The sequence below is a fragment of the Trichechus manatus genome, unplaced genomic scaffold, assembly GCF_000243295.1.
Source record: "Trichechus manatus latirostris isolate Lorelei unplaced genomic scaffold, TriManLat1.0 scaffold00018, whole genome shotgun sequence".
Classification (NCBI taxonomy): Eukaryota; Metazoa; Chordata; class Mammalia; order Sirenia; family Trichechidae; genus Trichechus; species Trichechus manatus.
Window position 1 is genome coordinate 7,364,185 of NW_004443954.1, and position 17,036 is coordinate 7,381,220.

General features: G+C 39.4%; 1 protein-coding gene across 12 annotated transcripts in view; it reads left to right on the forward strand.

Moving 5' to 3' along the window:
• NCOA2 (nuclear receptor coactivator 2) overlaps positions 1–17,036 on the forward strand; it is a 304,968-nt gene that overhangs the window by 246,560 nt on the left and 41,372 nt on the right. For all 12 annotated transcript variants that reach the window (XM_023727750.1, XM_023727751.1, XM_023727747.1 and 9 more), the window contains 5 exons: positions 1,454–1,642; positions 4,064–4,165; positions 4,446–4,589; positions 8,694–8,841; positions 10,579–11,848. In XM_023727750.1, coding sequence (XP_023583518.1) covers positions 1,454–1,642; positions 4,064–4,165; positions 4,446–4,589; positions 8,694–8,841; positions 10,579–11,848 — 1,853 coding nt within the window. The remainder of the gene's footprint in view (positions 1–1,453; positions 1,643–4,063; positions 4,166–4,445; positions 4,590–8,693; positions 8,842–10,578; positions 11,849–17,036) is intronic.

Sequence of the window (17,036 nt, forward strand, 5' to 3'; positions counted from 1 at the left end):
TCCATTCTATATAAGCTTTTAAAAATGCAAGTGCTGAAAAAAAAAAAAATCCTCCCAAATGTCTGCATAGATGTGTGAAACAACTATCTGTAGTTCCTTCTGTGATTTTAAAATGATTTCTTGTGGTTAGCTTGATATTTACTTTTTTTTTTTCCTTTCTCGGGTTTATTTCTTCTTTTATTCCTTTTTAGCTGAGTGGCCACGGGGTTAGCATTTGGCTCACTGTAACACCCAGATGTCTTTTTAAGAGTTTTCTGACTGTGACTTTTGAGAGTGTATTTGCTGTTCCTAGATAACTGGTCCTTTTTTTGATCCTGTCTCATTGTCCTACTGGTCATCTGGAAAACAAGGAAGTTGACCATTAATTCTCAAAATCAGTCATTCTTTTGTTTCTTTCATTGTTTTCTATAATCCATTTTTTTTAAAATGATGTCTTTCCTTGTTTTCATTCTCTCTCCTGAATTAATGTTACATATTTTAGCTTTGATGCTTAAGTAGAAGACTTGTGAAATCGTTTTTTACTTCAAAAGAAATAAATGACATTATCAATGTGTCCTCAAAGATTTTTCTGTCTTGTTGAGGAAATAAACATGAAACAATTAAAAAAGATCATAGTAGAGTACTTTGGCAACAGCTGGATTACAGAGTGTACACTAAAATTTCTGTAGAATTTGCGAAAAGAAAGATCTATAAGAGGAGACAGTGTAGGGTACCTAGAATAGTCGATTTGGTATTTACTACTGAAGAGCTCTGAGTTAGAATCAACTGGACAGCAGTAGGTTTGTTTTGTGTTTATTTGTTTGTTTTTTACCGAGGAGCTCAGCCTCAGAGCATGAGTACCTTCAAATGGAAGAAAGAGGCAGCCTGACATTTTAGATAGGGTGGCAGGAGCACCGACATGCGTGAGGGACTGGGTGTGGAGGAAGACGTGGGGAGGGTTGTGTTGGGGAATGTGAAAGACCTGGTCAGAGGGACAAGGTGAGGCCAGTTAATGAGATTTGGAATTATCGGTTTGAATGGACTTCATACTCTCACTCGGACTCATCAAGTCCAAATCCTTCGAAAGAATTTAATATGTGCTGCAGTCGATGCCACTTAGAGATTTTTTTAGAAGAGGGTGATATATCTAAAACTAGAATGTAAGTGAATCAAAGTAACTTTCTAAGAAATCAAAATTAGGAAGACCCAAAAGTAGACAACCACAGTATAGTGACCCTCGTAATAAATAATAAAGGCCTGAACTAGAAGAATGGAGAGTAAGAAGTGTAGAAGACATTTTGAAAATCCGATGTATTTTTCCTCCTCCGGATTATAAGACTATTTAAGGGAAGCGTGAAAGTACTGTGTACATAAATGTAAAATTACCATATTTTTTATATCATTTTGATAATTCAGCAACAGTGAATCTGATGTTGACTTTTTTATACTATTGGATTACCTTTGCCTTCCTCAGTGAATGGGGGATCTTGGACTGGTGAGCCTCCTAGGCGGAACAGCCATACCTTCAATTGTCGGATGCTGGTAAAACCTTTACCTGATTCAGAAGAGGAAGGTCATGATAACCAGGAAGCACATCAGAAGTATGAAACTATGCAGTGCTTTGCTGTTTCTCAACCAAAGTCCATCAAAGAAGAAGGAGAAGGTAGGGCAGAAATCTCTAGAATAGTCTGTGTGTTTATCCCTGTACTACATCTTTCACTCTCAATCTAAAATTAGTGGTCACATGAAGAAAAATTTAGAGGTAGTTTCTTTGTTCTTCTCACCTGCTTTACAATGATTAGCTTTCTGTGATAAATTCAATTTTTTAAGTCTTTAGACCAGCACTGTCTAATAAAATTTTCTGTGGTGATGACAATTTTATACGTCTCCGCTGTCAATATGGCAGCCACGAGCCACATGTGACTGTTGAGCACTTGAAACATGATTAGTGCAACTGAAGGACTGAATTTTTAATTTTATTAAGTGTAGATAGCCACATGTGGCTGGTGACTGCCATATCAGTGCAGTTCTACAACATTGGTGGTTAACCTTGCAGTGACCCTAGACTCACTTGAAAATCTAATGTAAGGTGTGTGCCATAGCCCTAGAAAAATGCACACAGGTACAGACATTTTTCACATACTTTTCAAGGTATTAATGGATTCGGTATAGCTTGTCCATGAGCACTGGATTCAGAATGTGGGATAATAAAACATAGTACTTTAGAGAGGTTAGAGATGGGAGTGGGGATTGGACGGAAGCGCAAACTATAAGCTCACAGGATGTTCCTCTTAAAGAAATAGTGATTACTGCACATCCTGCAAGCAGGCCATTCCACGCAGCTGAGTATCCCCCTCTGTAGTATGCGATGATATTATTATGAGAATGGAGGGGAAATGGCAGAGCACCACAAGTAAAGTGGACACATCATGGGTTTGTAATCAGACAGACCAGCTCTGTGACTTTGGGCAAATTCTTTCACTTTTCTGAGCATCGGTTCGTCTATTATCAAGTGAAATCGCTAATACCAATATCAGACTGCAGTAAGGATTAAATGACTATGCCTGAATCGTGGATAACATGTTTTTTTACATTTAAAATATGTAAATTTTTTTTAATTTAAATTTTATTGGAAAGAATATCAGAGCTGTTACAGATACTTAGTTTTTCAAAATTAAGTTTTTGCTTAGGTATGAAGTGTCAAATGATTTTATTCTCTTTTCTGCAACAGCAATTGCTGCAAATTCATAAAGCAGTATAAAAAAGGTATACTTTAGCTAATTTATGAATTTGTGCTTTACATTTAAAGGTTTTTGTGTCTTTAAAATCCTGTGTTAACATACTATAGCATAAGAGCAGGGCTTCTGAGCCTGGTCTGCTCTAGTTCAAATCCTGACTCCACCAAAGTTTTGTGTGATGTTGGGCAAGTTGCTTAAACTTTGTGCTTTGATTTTCTCCTCTGTTAAGTGGAAATAATGCCAGTACCTATCTCATAGAGGTATAAAGAGATTAAATGAGTTTATAGCCTGAAAAGCCACTCAAAAGATGCCTCACTTATAGTACAAGCTCAAAAAATTTAGCTTTTACTGTGTTGAGGATGATGATTACATTTTAATTTTGTGATACCAGTTATTACTGGATATGTTTCAAGACATTCTTTCCCAAATTTAAAGTTGAATGACCACAAATCAGTGACAGAAGAAGATACAAAACCAAAACCCATTGCCATCGAGTCGATTCCAACTCACAGCAACCCTATAGGACAGAGTAGAACTGCCTTTATTTTTTAATAACCTTTTCTCCAACATTATTGAAATTCAAAGGACTGTGCGATATGCTCTGAGCGTTCCAAAGATAAATAAAACATTTCCCTGCTCTCCAGAAGTGAGCACAGACATATAAAACAGCTGAAGTGGGGTGAGAAGGAAATGCTTAGTGTTGGCTATGTGAGAAGCTAGCTGTGGCCAAGAGTCTAAACTGTAACAGGCCTGTTTATGGCACACACTGCATTTCCCAGGTACCGTGGCTATGTTCTCCAACTGTGGGTCTACACTCACTTGATAGTCTTTGTCTTCACTTGCATATTGCCATCCTAAGGTTATTTATATACTTTGGAAGAAGGTGTATTTTTCCTGTATCTTAGATTTAGATCTAGTTTTTCCATATCCCAGTGACCCTAAGACTCAAGAAGCAAACCCTTGACGATGCAGAGCATCAGATTTTAGTTTTCTTTTTTTTGTATTTTGTTATGAAATAAGCTGGTTGCGTCTATCAGCCATTTACTAAGAAAGATTCCGTTTTTTTCAAACCTCACTGGAGAGATGGTTTCAGGTTGATAATCCTCTAGAGCAGTGGAAGATTTTTGTCAGGTGTTTGGTGAGGTGGCTGCCCTAGCCCATCCTGCACAGCACAGCCCTCCACTCCCGGTGCCTTCCCACTGGAGTCAAGGAGAGGAAAAGGCCGGCGAGGGGCTTTGCCGCTCTCTCCCTTGCTGACTGAGAAGGTTAGACGGTCGTAAAGACATTTTGGTTTGTTTGTATCACTAAAAAAGCCTAATGGGATAAACGTAATTGTATGATTTAAGATTTGCAGTCCTGCTTGATTTGTGTGGCAAGAAGAGTTCCCCTGAAGGAGAGACCAGTTCTGCCTTCATCAGAAAGTTTTACTACCCGCCAGGATCTCCAAGGTAATTTTTTTCCCAAAGAACTCATTTTAGAAAACTTACATATTGGTAAATGCAAGAAATACCTTTGACAGAATGTGAAGACACTAGTGATAGTGATTGTTTGTGGGACAGAGGTATCGAGGAGCTGGAGGACAGGGTGGGGACAGTCATTTTCACTGCATACCCTTTGGTACTATGAACCTGCACAACCTATTCTGAATAAATAAATTTAAGTCTTTTTTAAATTATTTCGATAAATAATTATCAGCCTGTAGGTATAATGCCTGCTGTTATTTAACAGGCAAGATCACTTCGCTGGATACCAGCACCATGCGGGCCGCCATGAAACCCGGCTGGGAGGACCTGGTGAGAAGGTGCATTCAGAAATTCCACACACAGCATGAAGGGGAATCTGTGTCCTATGCTAAGCGGCATCATCATGAAGGTAAGCATCTCTAAAGGCTATTTTTCTGGCAGTTGATTTTACTTAAATTGTTGCTTCCTCTGAAAGCTTTCAGTGATCCCTAAAGTACAGCTTTGGGGGCTTTGATCTCATGACCTTTGTGGTTCACATGTACCTGTGTCATCTGGCCCAGAAGATGCAGCATCTGCAGGAAAATTTCACAGGTGAACCTGTGAGACAGAAGGGTGTGCAGAAGGAAATAGACTAGGAAGCGACATTTCACATAGACAGTCAAAAGGAAAGGGAAAGAGGTCGTTTTGTTTGGTTCTAAGGCTTTTGGATATATAAGGCAAGATAATAAGGTACATCTCATACCATAAAATATATTATCTGAATCATAAGGCAAATTTGGAAATGAAAATTGCAAGATCAAATGAATCACTGGTAGAGGTAGCAGTGGGAGCCAAGCCCTCCTTCAAGATGATGACCAACAAAGACTACCCAGATCTGGGCCAAGGAGGCCCAGGCAGATGAACTGACTTGTCCGAGATCACACAGTTAATTCACACAACAGCTAAAACTAAACTCAAGTCTTCAAAGTCATATTCAGTAATAGTAGCAGCCGTTATTGAGCTGCTAGTCTTATCTGGCATTGCACCTTCTTCCATTATCTCACTGATTCTCACAGCACACCTATCAAGTCGGCGTTGTCACTCTCCTACAGATAGGGAAGCTGAGCCAGGTGAAGTGACTGGCTCAAGATTGTTCCACTAGTAGGTGGCCACGCTGGGAGCTCAGTCGGAGGCCTGGCCTGGTATTCACTGTGCTGTGCTGCTCCCAGAGTTCTTTCCATTGAGTCACTTTCTTCTCAAGTGAATTTTAGTTTTGTGTGAACGAAGCAGGACCAGAGATAATTCCTTTGCTTTAATAAGTGCTGTGCCAGGGGAGGAAACCCTGGTGGCATAGTGGCTAAGAGCTACAGCTGCTAATCAAAAGGTTGGCAGTTCCAATCCACCAGGCGCTCCTTGGAAACCCGATGGGGCAGTTCTAGTCTGTCCTATAGGGTCGCTATGAGTCGGAATTGACTCGACAGCAGCAGAGTTTTTTTTTTTATGTCGGGGGAGGGTGAACTTTTTTCTCCTTATCTTGTGATTCTTCTCAGGCTCTTTATATCTGGACAGGCTACACTTGGTTAAGATATGTAGACGCCCCAAGGAATTTTAGAGCAGCCCACGTGTTGGGAACTGGGAGCAGTGCCGTGTGCCGCGTAACTCAGCTTGCCACGTTTTTCTGCATAATTATTGAAAATAATAGTTTTATAATTTTAGTTGTCATCATCTGTTTAATAATGCACTGTGACCTTGGCATTTTACCTGTAGTGTTTGTAGGTTTAAGTGCTATACCTGATGGGTCACTTCACCAGAAAGCACAGATCGTAGTAAATTATCACTCTTTCCGTTCTCTGACTTTTTCTTCATCCTACTCATGTGATGCTCTCTAAGAAATAGTACCTCATCCAACAATTTGTGTCTCCCAGCATTTTCTTTAAGTTGGAAAAAAATAAGAAATATGCATAGTATATTTGACAGAAATCAATATTTAACCTACCATTTCACTAGATGTGATTTAAAATAAAAAGAATAACATCAAAAAATAAGAAATCACCATGAGCATATGTATTCACTATCCCTGGGTCCTTAGTACAGTGCCCTGCATTTAATTCTGTGGCTCTCTAATTTCAAACATTTTCCCGATTTCCTTACGAAAGAGTGTATACAGAGGTACCAGGCACTGAAAGACAATTCCAAGTAGACATCCCAACTTATTAAATAGGTAAGAAGGAGATGGTCATTTCCATTGAAAAATAATCTACTGGAAGGCTTTGTTTAAATGGGAGAACTTCCTAAAGGCATTCAAGTGCACGCTTACAGATACCTAGTTAGCAGAGATGTTTGATGTAGACCAAATGGGAATGAAAAATCTTCAGGGATCATAGCCAAGGCCAACAAATTTCTAAAATTATAAGCCATTGGAAATATGAGTCCTATTATAGAAATTCTGTTTATATCACCTTTTAGTAACATTATGTAAAGCAAGATACATATATGTACAGTAATTCATTTCTGGTACCGCCCCTTCCAAGGAACTTCATATAACAATTGATAGCAGGAGGTAATACCTAAATACTGAAACAGCAGAGGGGATTTCATAGGCAAATTTCCCAAAATGAAATTCTGCCAAGAAATCAGAATCCACAGTGTATACAAATAGTCTAGCCCACCACCACCACTCACACACATACGCACACACTTGTGGCACTTTTGGGGCATGGTGAATGTGCTTGGTTGCTTTAAGGCTAGCTACTCAACCCACAAAATTTGTGCTGAGGATTTTGTGGTAGAAACATGGCAGTCTTCTTAAAACAGTATGAAAAACCAAGAGTCCCTGATGGAGCAGGAGAAAGGTGGGGTGCAGGACTCAAATTCTGGTAAAAAGACCAGATTTAGTGGTCTGACTGAGGCTGGAGGAACCCAGGAGGACATGGCTCCCAGAGATGCCGTTAGCCCAGAACTGAAGCCATTCCGAAGCCAGCTCTTCAGATAAAGATTAGGCCGGACTATGGGATCGAAAATGATAACTTGTGAAGAGTGTGCTTCTTAACTCAAGTAGGTACATGAGACTAAATGGGCAGCTCCTGTCTGGAGGTGAGATGAGAAGGCGGAGAGGGTCAGGAGCTGGTTGAATGGACATGGGAAAGACAGGGTGGAAAAGAAGAGTGTGCTATCACAGTATAGGGAGAGCAACTAGGGTCACATAGCAATGTGTGTATAAATTTTTATATGAGAAACTGACTTGAGCTGTAAACTTTCACTTAAAGCACAATTTAAAAAAAAAGTAAGTTTAGTAGAATATTAAATTCAAATTTAAAAGTATTTAAATGGGAAAATTTCTCAATTAAACTTACCTTTTAATGTTTTTAAAATGCTTTTATTTAAAAGTTTAAAAAAAGAAAACAGTATGAAAAACCAAGCCAGTTGCCGTCCAGTTGATTCCCACTCACAGTGACCCCATGTGTCACAGAGTAGAACTGCACTCCATCGGGTTTTCATGGTTCTGACCTCTCAGAAGTAGATAACCAGGCCTTTCTTCCCAGGTGCCTCTAGGTGGGCTTGAACCACCAACATTCTGGTTAACAGCTGAGTGTTTAACCATTTGCCCCACCCAGGGATGTCTAAGACAGTACAAGAGGAAGCTAAATTATGACCACTTTTTTTCTGAATTGAAATGTTCTTTTTTATATATAGCATTAGACAATTTTTTAAAAAGTCGTTTTAAAAGATAACGCTGAAAATTATTTTAAGAGACACTATATTAACCTAGTTGATTTGTGTTATATTTTCTGGTATTATTTGTCTTGAAAATGCCAGCACTTGACTCTTTATCCAGAAGTTATTCAGAAGTTAAAATAAACCAATTACATGTCACTAAGAATAGTTTGTACTTTTATTGTTTCTATTTTCTGTTTAGCTTCTTTTCTCTGTAAAGATTATTCTGATTGTTTATCTTTTATTTCCTGTTGTCCTAACCACAGAAATAATACCTCTTATACAGTGAGAAACAGAATTGGTGGAAAGTAATGTGAGATGATTAATTGAACAGTATGTAACTTCTAGATGCATGTTCAGAAAATATCACATTCGATGTCATATATTTTATTGTAGTATTTGTATTAGTTTAAAGCGAAATTAAAGGCAAATTGTGCTCCAAAGGTATCATGTTTCTGAATTGTATTGTTTCTAACATTTTAAACAAATCACTGAAAAGCTTGTTTTGAGCTAATAAACAGTTTATACTCTGATTTGCCATGGTACTGAAGATTCAGAAAAGAAGAGTGTTTGAGGGTGCAGGCCTCATGAAAAACAGTATATTGAATTTATTGCTATTTTGAATGAAAAGTAAATGTGCTTTTAAAAATTTATTTGTAATGTTTTCATAGCACGAAGTATTACTTACAACTCTTTAACACATTGGTAGGAGAATATTACGCTTGATGAAGTTGACTAGGGTCATTATGTCTCTGCCCCCTCCCCACCCCACGCCCATGTTTTTTCTAAACGTGCGTTCTGTTTCCTTGCTTGCCTGCAGTGCTGAGACAAGGACTGGCATTCAGTCAGATCTATCGTTTTTCCTTGTCCGACGGCACTCTCGTTGCTGCCCAGACAAAGAGCAAACTCATCCGTTCTCAGACTACTAACGAACCTCAGCTGGTAATATCTTTACATATGCTTCACAGGTAATCCTACTTCTAAGAACTCATTTTCCCTTCCCAGATTAAGAGGAAATGTTACAAAAGCAACAAATCATCCTAGAGCTTTTCAGGCTTGTTAGGCATTTCTGTTGATCCACCCCCGTAATGTAAAATGTAAATATAAAGTTAAATTGCTGTTAACTGTTGGCTGAAAGACAACTCCTAATACGGGCAAAGTAGGACTATCGTTTGAATTTTAGCCTTAATATCAGTGATTTTTAAAATGCAGCCGGAAGCACACGAGGCTGGCATTAGCTTTGCTCTGCCATGACTAGCGGTTACATTGGAGAAGGGAAATTAGTGCGTAGTGGGGATACATGCAAGCCAAGAATATTGAAGCCACTAGTGTCCATTTCTGTTCTAATGTGTTTAAGTCTAAAACCTCCAAATTTATATACTTAGAAGGAATATTTTTGTTTTCAGGTTTAAATTAACTTCTTAGCATTCAAGTTTAAATGGAAGGGTAATAAACATTTCCATCAAAAATGAAAGTAAAGAAAATTGAATGTTGATTTTTTAAAGTAAACGTCATAAACGATATTGTTTTAGAGCACAAATCTAGGAAGGTGATTAAATTTCAAGTCAATATAAATATTTGTATATGTGCTATATAGAACTTTATGAGGTACTATCAGAAGATATATAAAGTTGCTCTGGTTAAAAAGTTCCATTTTATTACCTTTCTCAATTATTTACTTTTTTATTTAGCAATTAAAAAAAAAAAAAAACAGGCAGCCCTGTTTGCCAGCTGTTACGTTAATAAAATCTGACCTCAAACTGAAACAATTTGAAAGTGATTACAGATGTGCTAAACTTCACCCACCTAACTTGAAGCTGATGTTTGACAATTTGTGAAATCTGTTTTGTTTGGATTTGTGAACACATTTGGTCACTCAAAAGTGACGGCCAAGGCTGTAAGTTAGAGCTCCTAGGACTTGGAAAGTCATCTAGCTTAGAAAACCTGCTTTTAGTCATTAGTAAGGAGATGGGTGGGAGTTGTCTAGGAGCAGGGGAGTAAAATCACACACTCAAGTCACTCTGAAGTTGCCTTCCAGCCAAGCTGTCTGTCTTAGAGGCTCCTGCTCTGACTTGCAGAGGGGCTGGGGGAAGTGAGTGGAAATCTCTTTGACGGGGCACTCTAATGCTGAACAGTTTTAGTAGCTTTTTTGGCTCTAGAACCTGCAGAGTTTCTAATAGTTAGGGGTATGTTTTTCCCCCTAAGTTTGCTTTTCATCATGAGCCAAGTGGTACATATCTGAACGCTCCAGGCTTACAGATGTGTCTGTTGTTAGGGATTGGAATCTGGCAAGTAATTAAATACAGCTCTGCTTGTTTGGGTCATTTCTTTAAGATGGTACAAGCGCTCAGTTATTCATGATAATAAACTGTTAAATGAGAAAGATATATTATGTAATTGTAACCCCCCAATGTCTTATCTAGTAAATGCAATTTCAGCGTAGTAGTAGTCAGATTTAAACACAGCTCCTCTGTAAAACCACAGACATCTTCATGAGTTGATTGAAGAACATCCGTTTTGGTCCAGACCTGTACATGTTGAGTCTTGTCCGTAATTGCAGATGGCTTCATCAAAGTATTATCTTTCCTTTAAATGCAGTCTGTTCTTTTAAAGAAAGAAGCCGCCTCATTTTTAAAAATTACTAACAACTTAACTAAGTATTTTTCCTTTTAACTTTTTTTTTTTTTTTTCCACTTATTATGCAGAGAGCAGAATGTGTGTGTAATGAATCCGGATCTGACTGGACAAGCTATGGGGAAGCCGTTGAATCCAATTAGCTCTAGCAGCCCTGCCCATCAGGCCATGTGCAGTGGGAACCCAGGTCAGGACATGACCCTCAGTAGCAATATAAATTTTCCCATAAATGGCCCAAAGGAACAGATGGGCATGCCCATGGGCAGGTTTGGTGGTTCTGGGGGAATGAACCATGTGTCGAGCATGCAAGCAACCACTCCTCAGGGTAGTAACTATGCACTCAAAATGAACAGTCCCTCACAAAGCAGCCCTGGTATGAACCCAGGACAGCCCAACTCCATGCTTTCACCAAGGCATCGCATGAGCCCTGGAGTGGCTGGAAGCCCTCGAATCCCACCCAGTCAGTTTTCCCCTGCAGGAAGCTTGCATTCCCCCGTGGGAGTTTGCAGCAGCACAGGAAATAGCCATAGTTACACCAACAGTTCCCTCAATGCACTTCAGGCCCTCAGTGAGGGTCATGGGGTCTCATTAGGGTCATCGTTGGCTTCGCCGGACCTAAAAATGGGCAATTTGCAAAACTCCCCGGTTAATATGAATCCTCCCCCACTCAGCAAGATGGGAAGCTTAGACTCCAAAGACTGTTTTGGACTTTATGGGGAGCCATCTGAAGGTACAACTGGACAAGCAGAGAGCAATTGTCATCCTGGGGAGCCAAAGGAAACGAACGATTCCAGCATGCCCCAGCCTGGGAGCAGCGAGAGACCTGACGGACAGAACCGACTACATGACAGCAAAGGACAGACCAAACTCCTGCAGCTGTTGACCACCAAATCGGATCAGACGGAGCCTTCGCCCCTGTCCAGCTCTTTGTCGGACGCAAACAAGGACTCCACAAGTAGTTTGCCTGGTTCTGGGTCAACACATGGAACGTCACTCAAGGAGAAGCATAAAATTTTGCACAGACTCTTGCAGGACAGCAGTTCTCCTGTGGACTTGACTAAACTAATCGCGGAAGCCACAGGCAAAGAGTTGAGCCAGGAGTCCAGCAGCACAGCTCCGGGTTCAGAAGTGACTGTTAAACAGGAGCCAGTGAGCCCCAAAAAGAAAGAGAATGCACTACTTCGCTATTTGCTAGATAAAGATGATACTAAAGATATTGGTTTACCAGAAGTAACCCCCAAACTTGAGCGACTGGACAGTAAGACAGACCCTGCCAGTAACACAAAATTAATAGCTATGAAAACTGAGAAAGAGGAGATGAGCTTTGAGCCTAGTGACCAGGTAAGTTTTGTAATATGTTCTCCCAAGAGTACTAATCCACATTCTTCAAAGATTTTCTTTGTAGGGGACTTTGGAGGCCTCAGGTGATTAGATAAAAACAAGCTTCCTTCCTTGTTCTTACCTTGAATTCTCACTGAAACTGCGTGTTCCTAGCACAGAGTGACACTGGTTTAAAACAGAGGTTGGCAAACTTTCTGTAAAGAGCCGAATAGTAATGTTTAAGATAGCTTTGCAGGCCTTACGTCCTCTGTCACAAGTATTCACGTCTGCCGTGGTAGTACCAAAGCAGCCGTAGACGGCATAAACAGATGAGTGTAGCTGTGTTCCCATCAAAGTTATGCATGGACACTGAAACTTGAATGTTATATAATTTTCGTGTGTCACAAAATATTCTTCTTTTGATTTTTTTTTTTTTTAAATCATTAAAAAAATGTAACCCATTCTTAGCCCACGGTCCCTACAAAAGCAAATGGTGAGCTGGATTTGGCCCTCAGACTCTAGTTTGCCGACCCCTGTTACAGAAGATGCCTCAAACAGGAGATAGTCCCTTCCTTGAAAACAAGCTTTGTCAAAATGGACTTAACTGAATTATTTCTGATTTACTTTTCTCTCTTTTTAAGATCAGAGTTTAACTGATTCTCAAAACTAGTGAAGATAATTCTGCCTGTCTTTTTCTCAACTGCAGCTTCAATGATTGCAGAAGAATTTCTTAGACCATTTGGTATAAAAAATATTTAAGGGGAAATGGATAGTAGTAAAAGAGTGGTAAAGTTTGACTTGATGTTGGTATATCTGAGCCATCATGTATAAGTTCAAAACTAAAGTAATAGGTTATATTACCTGTTCAAAACTAAAGTAATAGGTTATATTATCTGTTCAAAAGTAAAGTAATAGGTTATATTACCTGTTATTCTTGTCTGAAAAATATATTTCCTAAAAAAATCCAGAAGAGCCAAAATGATGTTCAAAAATCATTCTTCATAGTACTCTAATGAGATAATGACATCACAGGAAAAACAGTAAGCCATTTAATTTTTTATTTTAATATTGTGATTTTGGAGAAAATTTATATAGTAAATTAGGCTCTAATTGAACAATTTCTGTACATACTATTCAGTAATATTGGTTACACTTTTCACAAATGTGTCAGGATTCTCATTATTTCCATTCTGGTTGTTCTGTTTCAATTAATCTAGCTTCCTTGTCCCTCCTTACCTTCTTATCTTTGGTCTAGGGTAAATGTTGACTGTTAGGTCTCATTTAGGTGATTGTTTAGAGAAGCACAGTACTCACGGCTGATATTTATTTTATGAGCCACTCTGTCTTTTGGCTGATAGGCGACCACCGGGAGTGGTTTGAGTTCTAAGTTTAATGGATATCCCAGGGTGATAGCCTCAGGAGTTCCCCTAATCTCTACCAGTCCAGTAAGTCTAGTCTTTTTTAGGAATTTGAGTTTTGTTCTGCATTTTTCCCCCATTCTATCCGGGACCATCTGTTGTGTCCCTGGTTGGAATGGTTGGCAGTTGGGCACCATCTAGTTCTTCTGGTCTCAAGGTAATTGAGGCTGTGGTTCATGTAGACTGTTAGTCCTGTAGACTAGTTTCCTCTTTGAATCTTTGATTTCCTTCTTTCTCTACATAGAGACCAATAGTTCTATCTTAGATGGCTGCCTACAAGCTTTTAAGACCCCAGACGCCACTCACCAAACTAGGATGTAGAACATGATCTTTATGAGCTGTGTTATGCCGGTTGACTGAGTTGCCCCCCAAGACTATGGTCCTGAGCCCTTAAAACCAGTAACCCAGTCCTGCAAGGTGTTTGGTTATGTCTAGGAAGTATCCATAACTGTGGCCCCCTACGTATGAATATATATGCAGCACACACAAACATGTATATACACTTGCCTGCAGAAACACCTGTAAGCGCGCACCCGTATATTCATGTGTGCCTACCTATACATATATAAGCGTACATATCCACCTATGTAACCACACACATATTTTTTGGTTGTTGTTACTATTGTTGCAAAATTGTATATGTTGTGGCTTTTACCAAAATCGTCCCTTATTTTTGTGTACTTCTTGGTGTCGTCTTTTACCTTGTGCTGACCTCACCCTTATACAGTATTGCCTTACTCATCACCACAGCTAACAAGTGTGTACTATCTAGAAACTGATTTCCCCTTCCAAGGAATATTGTTTTCTGTATGTATACCTGTTCGTGTCTTTTTATAATAGTGAAATCATCCAGTATTTGTCCTTTTGTGAATGACTTAATTTCACTCAGCATAATATCCTCCAGATTCATCCATGTTTTAGTATATTTTGAGAACTCATCATTATTCTTTATGGCTGAATGGTATTCCATCGTGTGTATGTACCATAGTTTGTTTATCCATTCATCTGTTGATGGGCAGGTAGGTCATTTCCATCTTTTTGCTATTGTGAATCATGCTGCAACGAACATAGGTGTGCACCTATCAGTTCATGTCAGTAGTTTTAGTTCTCTAGGGTATTTACCTAGGAGTGGGATTGCTAGATCATAGGCTCATTTATTTCTGTCCCAGGACTGATCATATAATCAATAGAAATTTCTGTTTCTAGCTTTTTGAGGAAGCAGCATACCGTTTTCCATAGTGGTTGAACCAATTTACAGTCCCACCAGCAGTGGAGCAGGGTTCCAGTCTCCCCGCAACCTCACCAGCATTTGTTGTTTTCTGTTTTTTTGATCAGTGCTGTTTTTGCAGGGGTGAGATGGTATCTTACTGTAGTTTTGATTTTCATCTCTCTCATGGCTAATGATTGCAAGCATCTTTTCATGTGTTTGTTCGCCACTTGAATGTCTTCTTTGGTGAAGTGTTTGTTCATGTCCTTTGCCCATTTTTTAAATGAGTTGTTTTTCTTTTTGTTGTTGAGTTGAAGGTTTTCTTTAATGTATTTTAGAGATTAGACCCTTATCAGATACATCATTCCCAAAGATTTTTTTTCCCAACCCGTAGGTTCTCTTTTTACTCTTTGATAAAGTTTTTTGATGAGCATATTTAATTTTTAGTAGGTCCCAATTATTTAACTTGTCTTCTGTTGCTCTTGCATTTGTAGTTGTGTTTGGTAATCTATTACTGAAACAAACTAGGTCCCATAATTTTGTCCCTATAAAATAGCACTTCCAGGAACTTCATAGTTTTGGTTTTAACATTTAGGTCTTTGATCCATTTTGAGTTAGTTTTTGTATATGGTGTTAGGTCCTGTTTCGTTTTTCTGCAAATAAATATCCAGTTTTGTCAACACCACTTGTTAAAGAGACTACTTATTCCCCCATTGAATGGAGTCTAACCCCTTATCGAAAATCGGCTACCCATCCTAAACCAAACCCATTGCCATCGAATTGATTCCAACTCATAGCGACCCTATAGGACAGAGTAGAACTGCCCCATACGGCTCCCAAGGCTGTAAATCTTTATGGAAGCAGACTGCCACATCTTTCTCCCGTGGAGTGACTGGTAGTTTCGAACAGCCGACCTTATGGTTAGCAGCCAAGCACTTCAACCACTGTGCCACCAGGGCTTCTTCAGCTGCCCATAGATGGATGTACTTTTTTCTGGGTTTAATATTCTTTTTTTTTTTAAACGGGTGGGGGTTATTTCTGCCATAATGCTTGGCATCGGGCATTTCCTGGGGGAATTGATGACTGGCTGGTGTTAATGATCCAAGACTTCACCTGCGCCATCAACTCTCCCACTTGGCCATTAATCCCTGCCCTGTACTTCAAAATCTTTTCTCAGGTCATGACTGGCTAAGAAATGAAGAAGCTATACGGGCCTTCCTACCTAAAATGTTTCATTAATTTGTTCTTGAAGTTTGTTTTGCAAGTGAATATTTTACGTGTCACTGTCTTCAGGGACTAGGTGTGGGTTGGGAGAGAAGAGAGGAGCACCCCTTTGCTGGTAACTTCTGAACTCTGCTGAGTCAGCAGAGCTAACCAGAGGCACATCTAGGATTTAAAGCAATCATCAGGAAAGCTGCAGCCGCAGATGCTTTTATAGCTGGGCTCCTTCCACGGTTCTAAGCACTTCGCTCCTTTGTATCTTTTACTTTGATGTCTTGACAGCTGCTATCATTCCTAAAAGGGAAGCTATAATTTTTCAAACCTTTGTGCCCTTCACAAGGAAAACAGGGCCAAACTATATAAAGATCTTTAGTGATTAATCCTTAAACTTAGATGTTCATGCACGGCTGTATGTATCAGCTATTCTGTAATTCTGTAAGATCATTAGGCACGGGGGAGTCAGGGTCTCAGCAGAAAACTGATCGCAGGGTCTCAGATTAAAATGAAGTATAAAACCATATTGACAACTGCAAATGTTTTCATCTCTTGAGGTTCACTAGAATTAGTAAACTAGAGTTAGTGGCAGGTCAGAGTGACAGGCACAGATACCGTCACTCAGGTCCCTACACACACTAGTGGGCAGGATGGTGACTCATCAGGTACACCTTAGCACAGTGTCTACAGTGGCCCCTTCTGCCATAGACAAATTTAACTTCTTTCCCAGGCCTGAGGCCCTAGGGGCTTAGGGAGTCAGGGAAGGGGGACACTGTTTGGCAGTTCTATATTTAGCTCTGTATTGCACCAACTTCCGGCAAGACACTGACAAGAAAAGAGAGGTTTAAAAAAAAAGTCCTTGAGTCACTTGCAGTTTCTAATTGATGTTTAGGAGAAACATTTGTCTCATCAAAATTGTCTCATCTGGGGAACATAAAGCCCAGAATGTAATTGGCACAAATCCGTCATGTTGGGTGGATCAAAAAGCAGTGTATAGACACACACACACAGTATATTTTTCATAATGAAACCCAGTTCTTGGTCCCACCCTCCCTCCACTTACATTGAAAACTCCGCCAGAAATACTGCTTCAGAGCAATTTTAACATCAAAAACATTGCAACTTGAAAAGAAAAGTTACCACAGGAAGTGTGCATTACCTAAATTTAGATCAAAGTTAGAATGGCTTACTTTAATTAAAAAAAAAAAACAACAGTGATTCTTTCACCTCCTGGTCTCCTTCACTATTTCCAAATACAGATTAATTATATCCTATATTAAGTGCTACACCCGTTTATTGAAGACTTTTCTTTCATTTCAAGGGAGTACAATAAATTGTTTGCATAGTAAGATAAAACAAACTGTTAGCA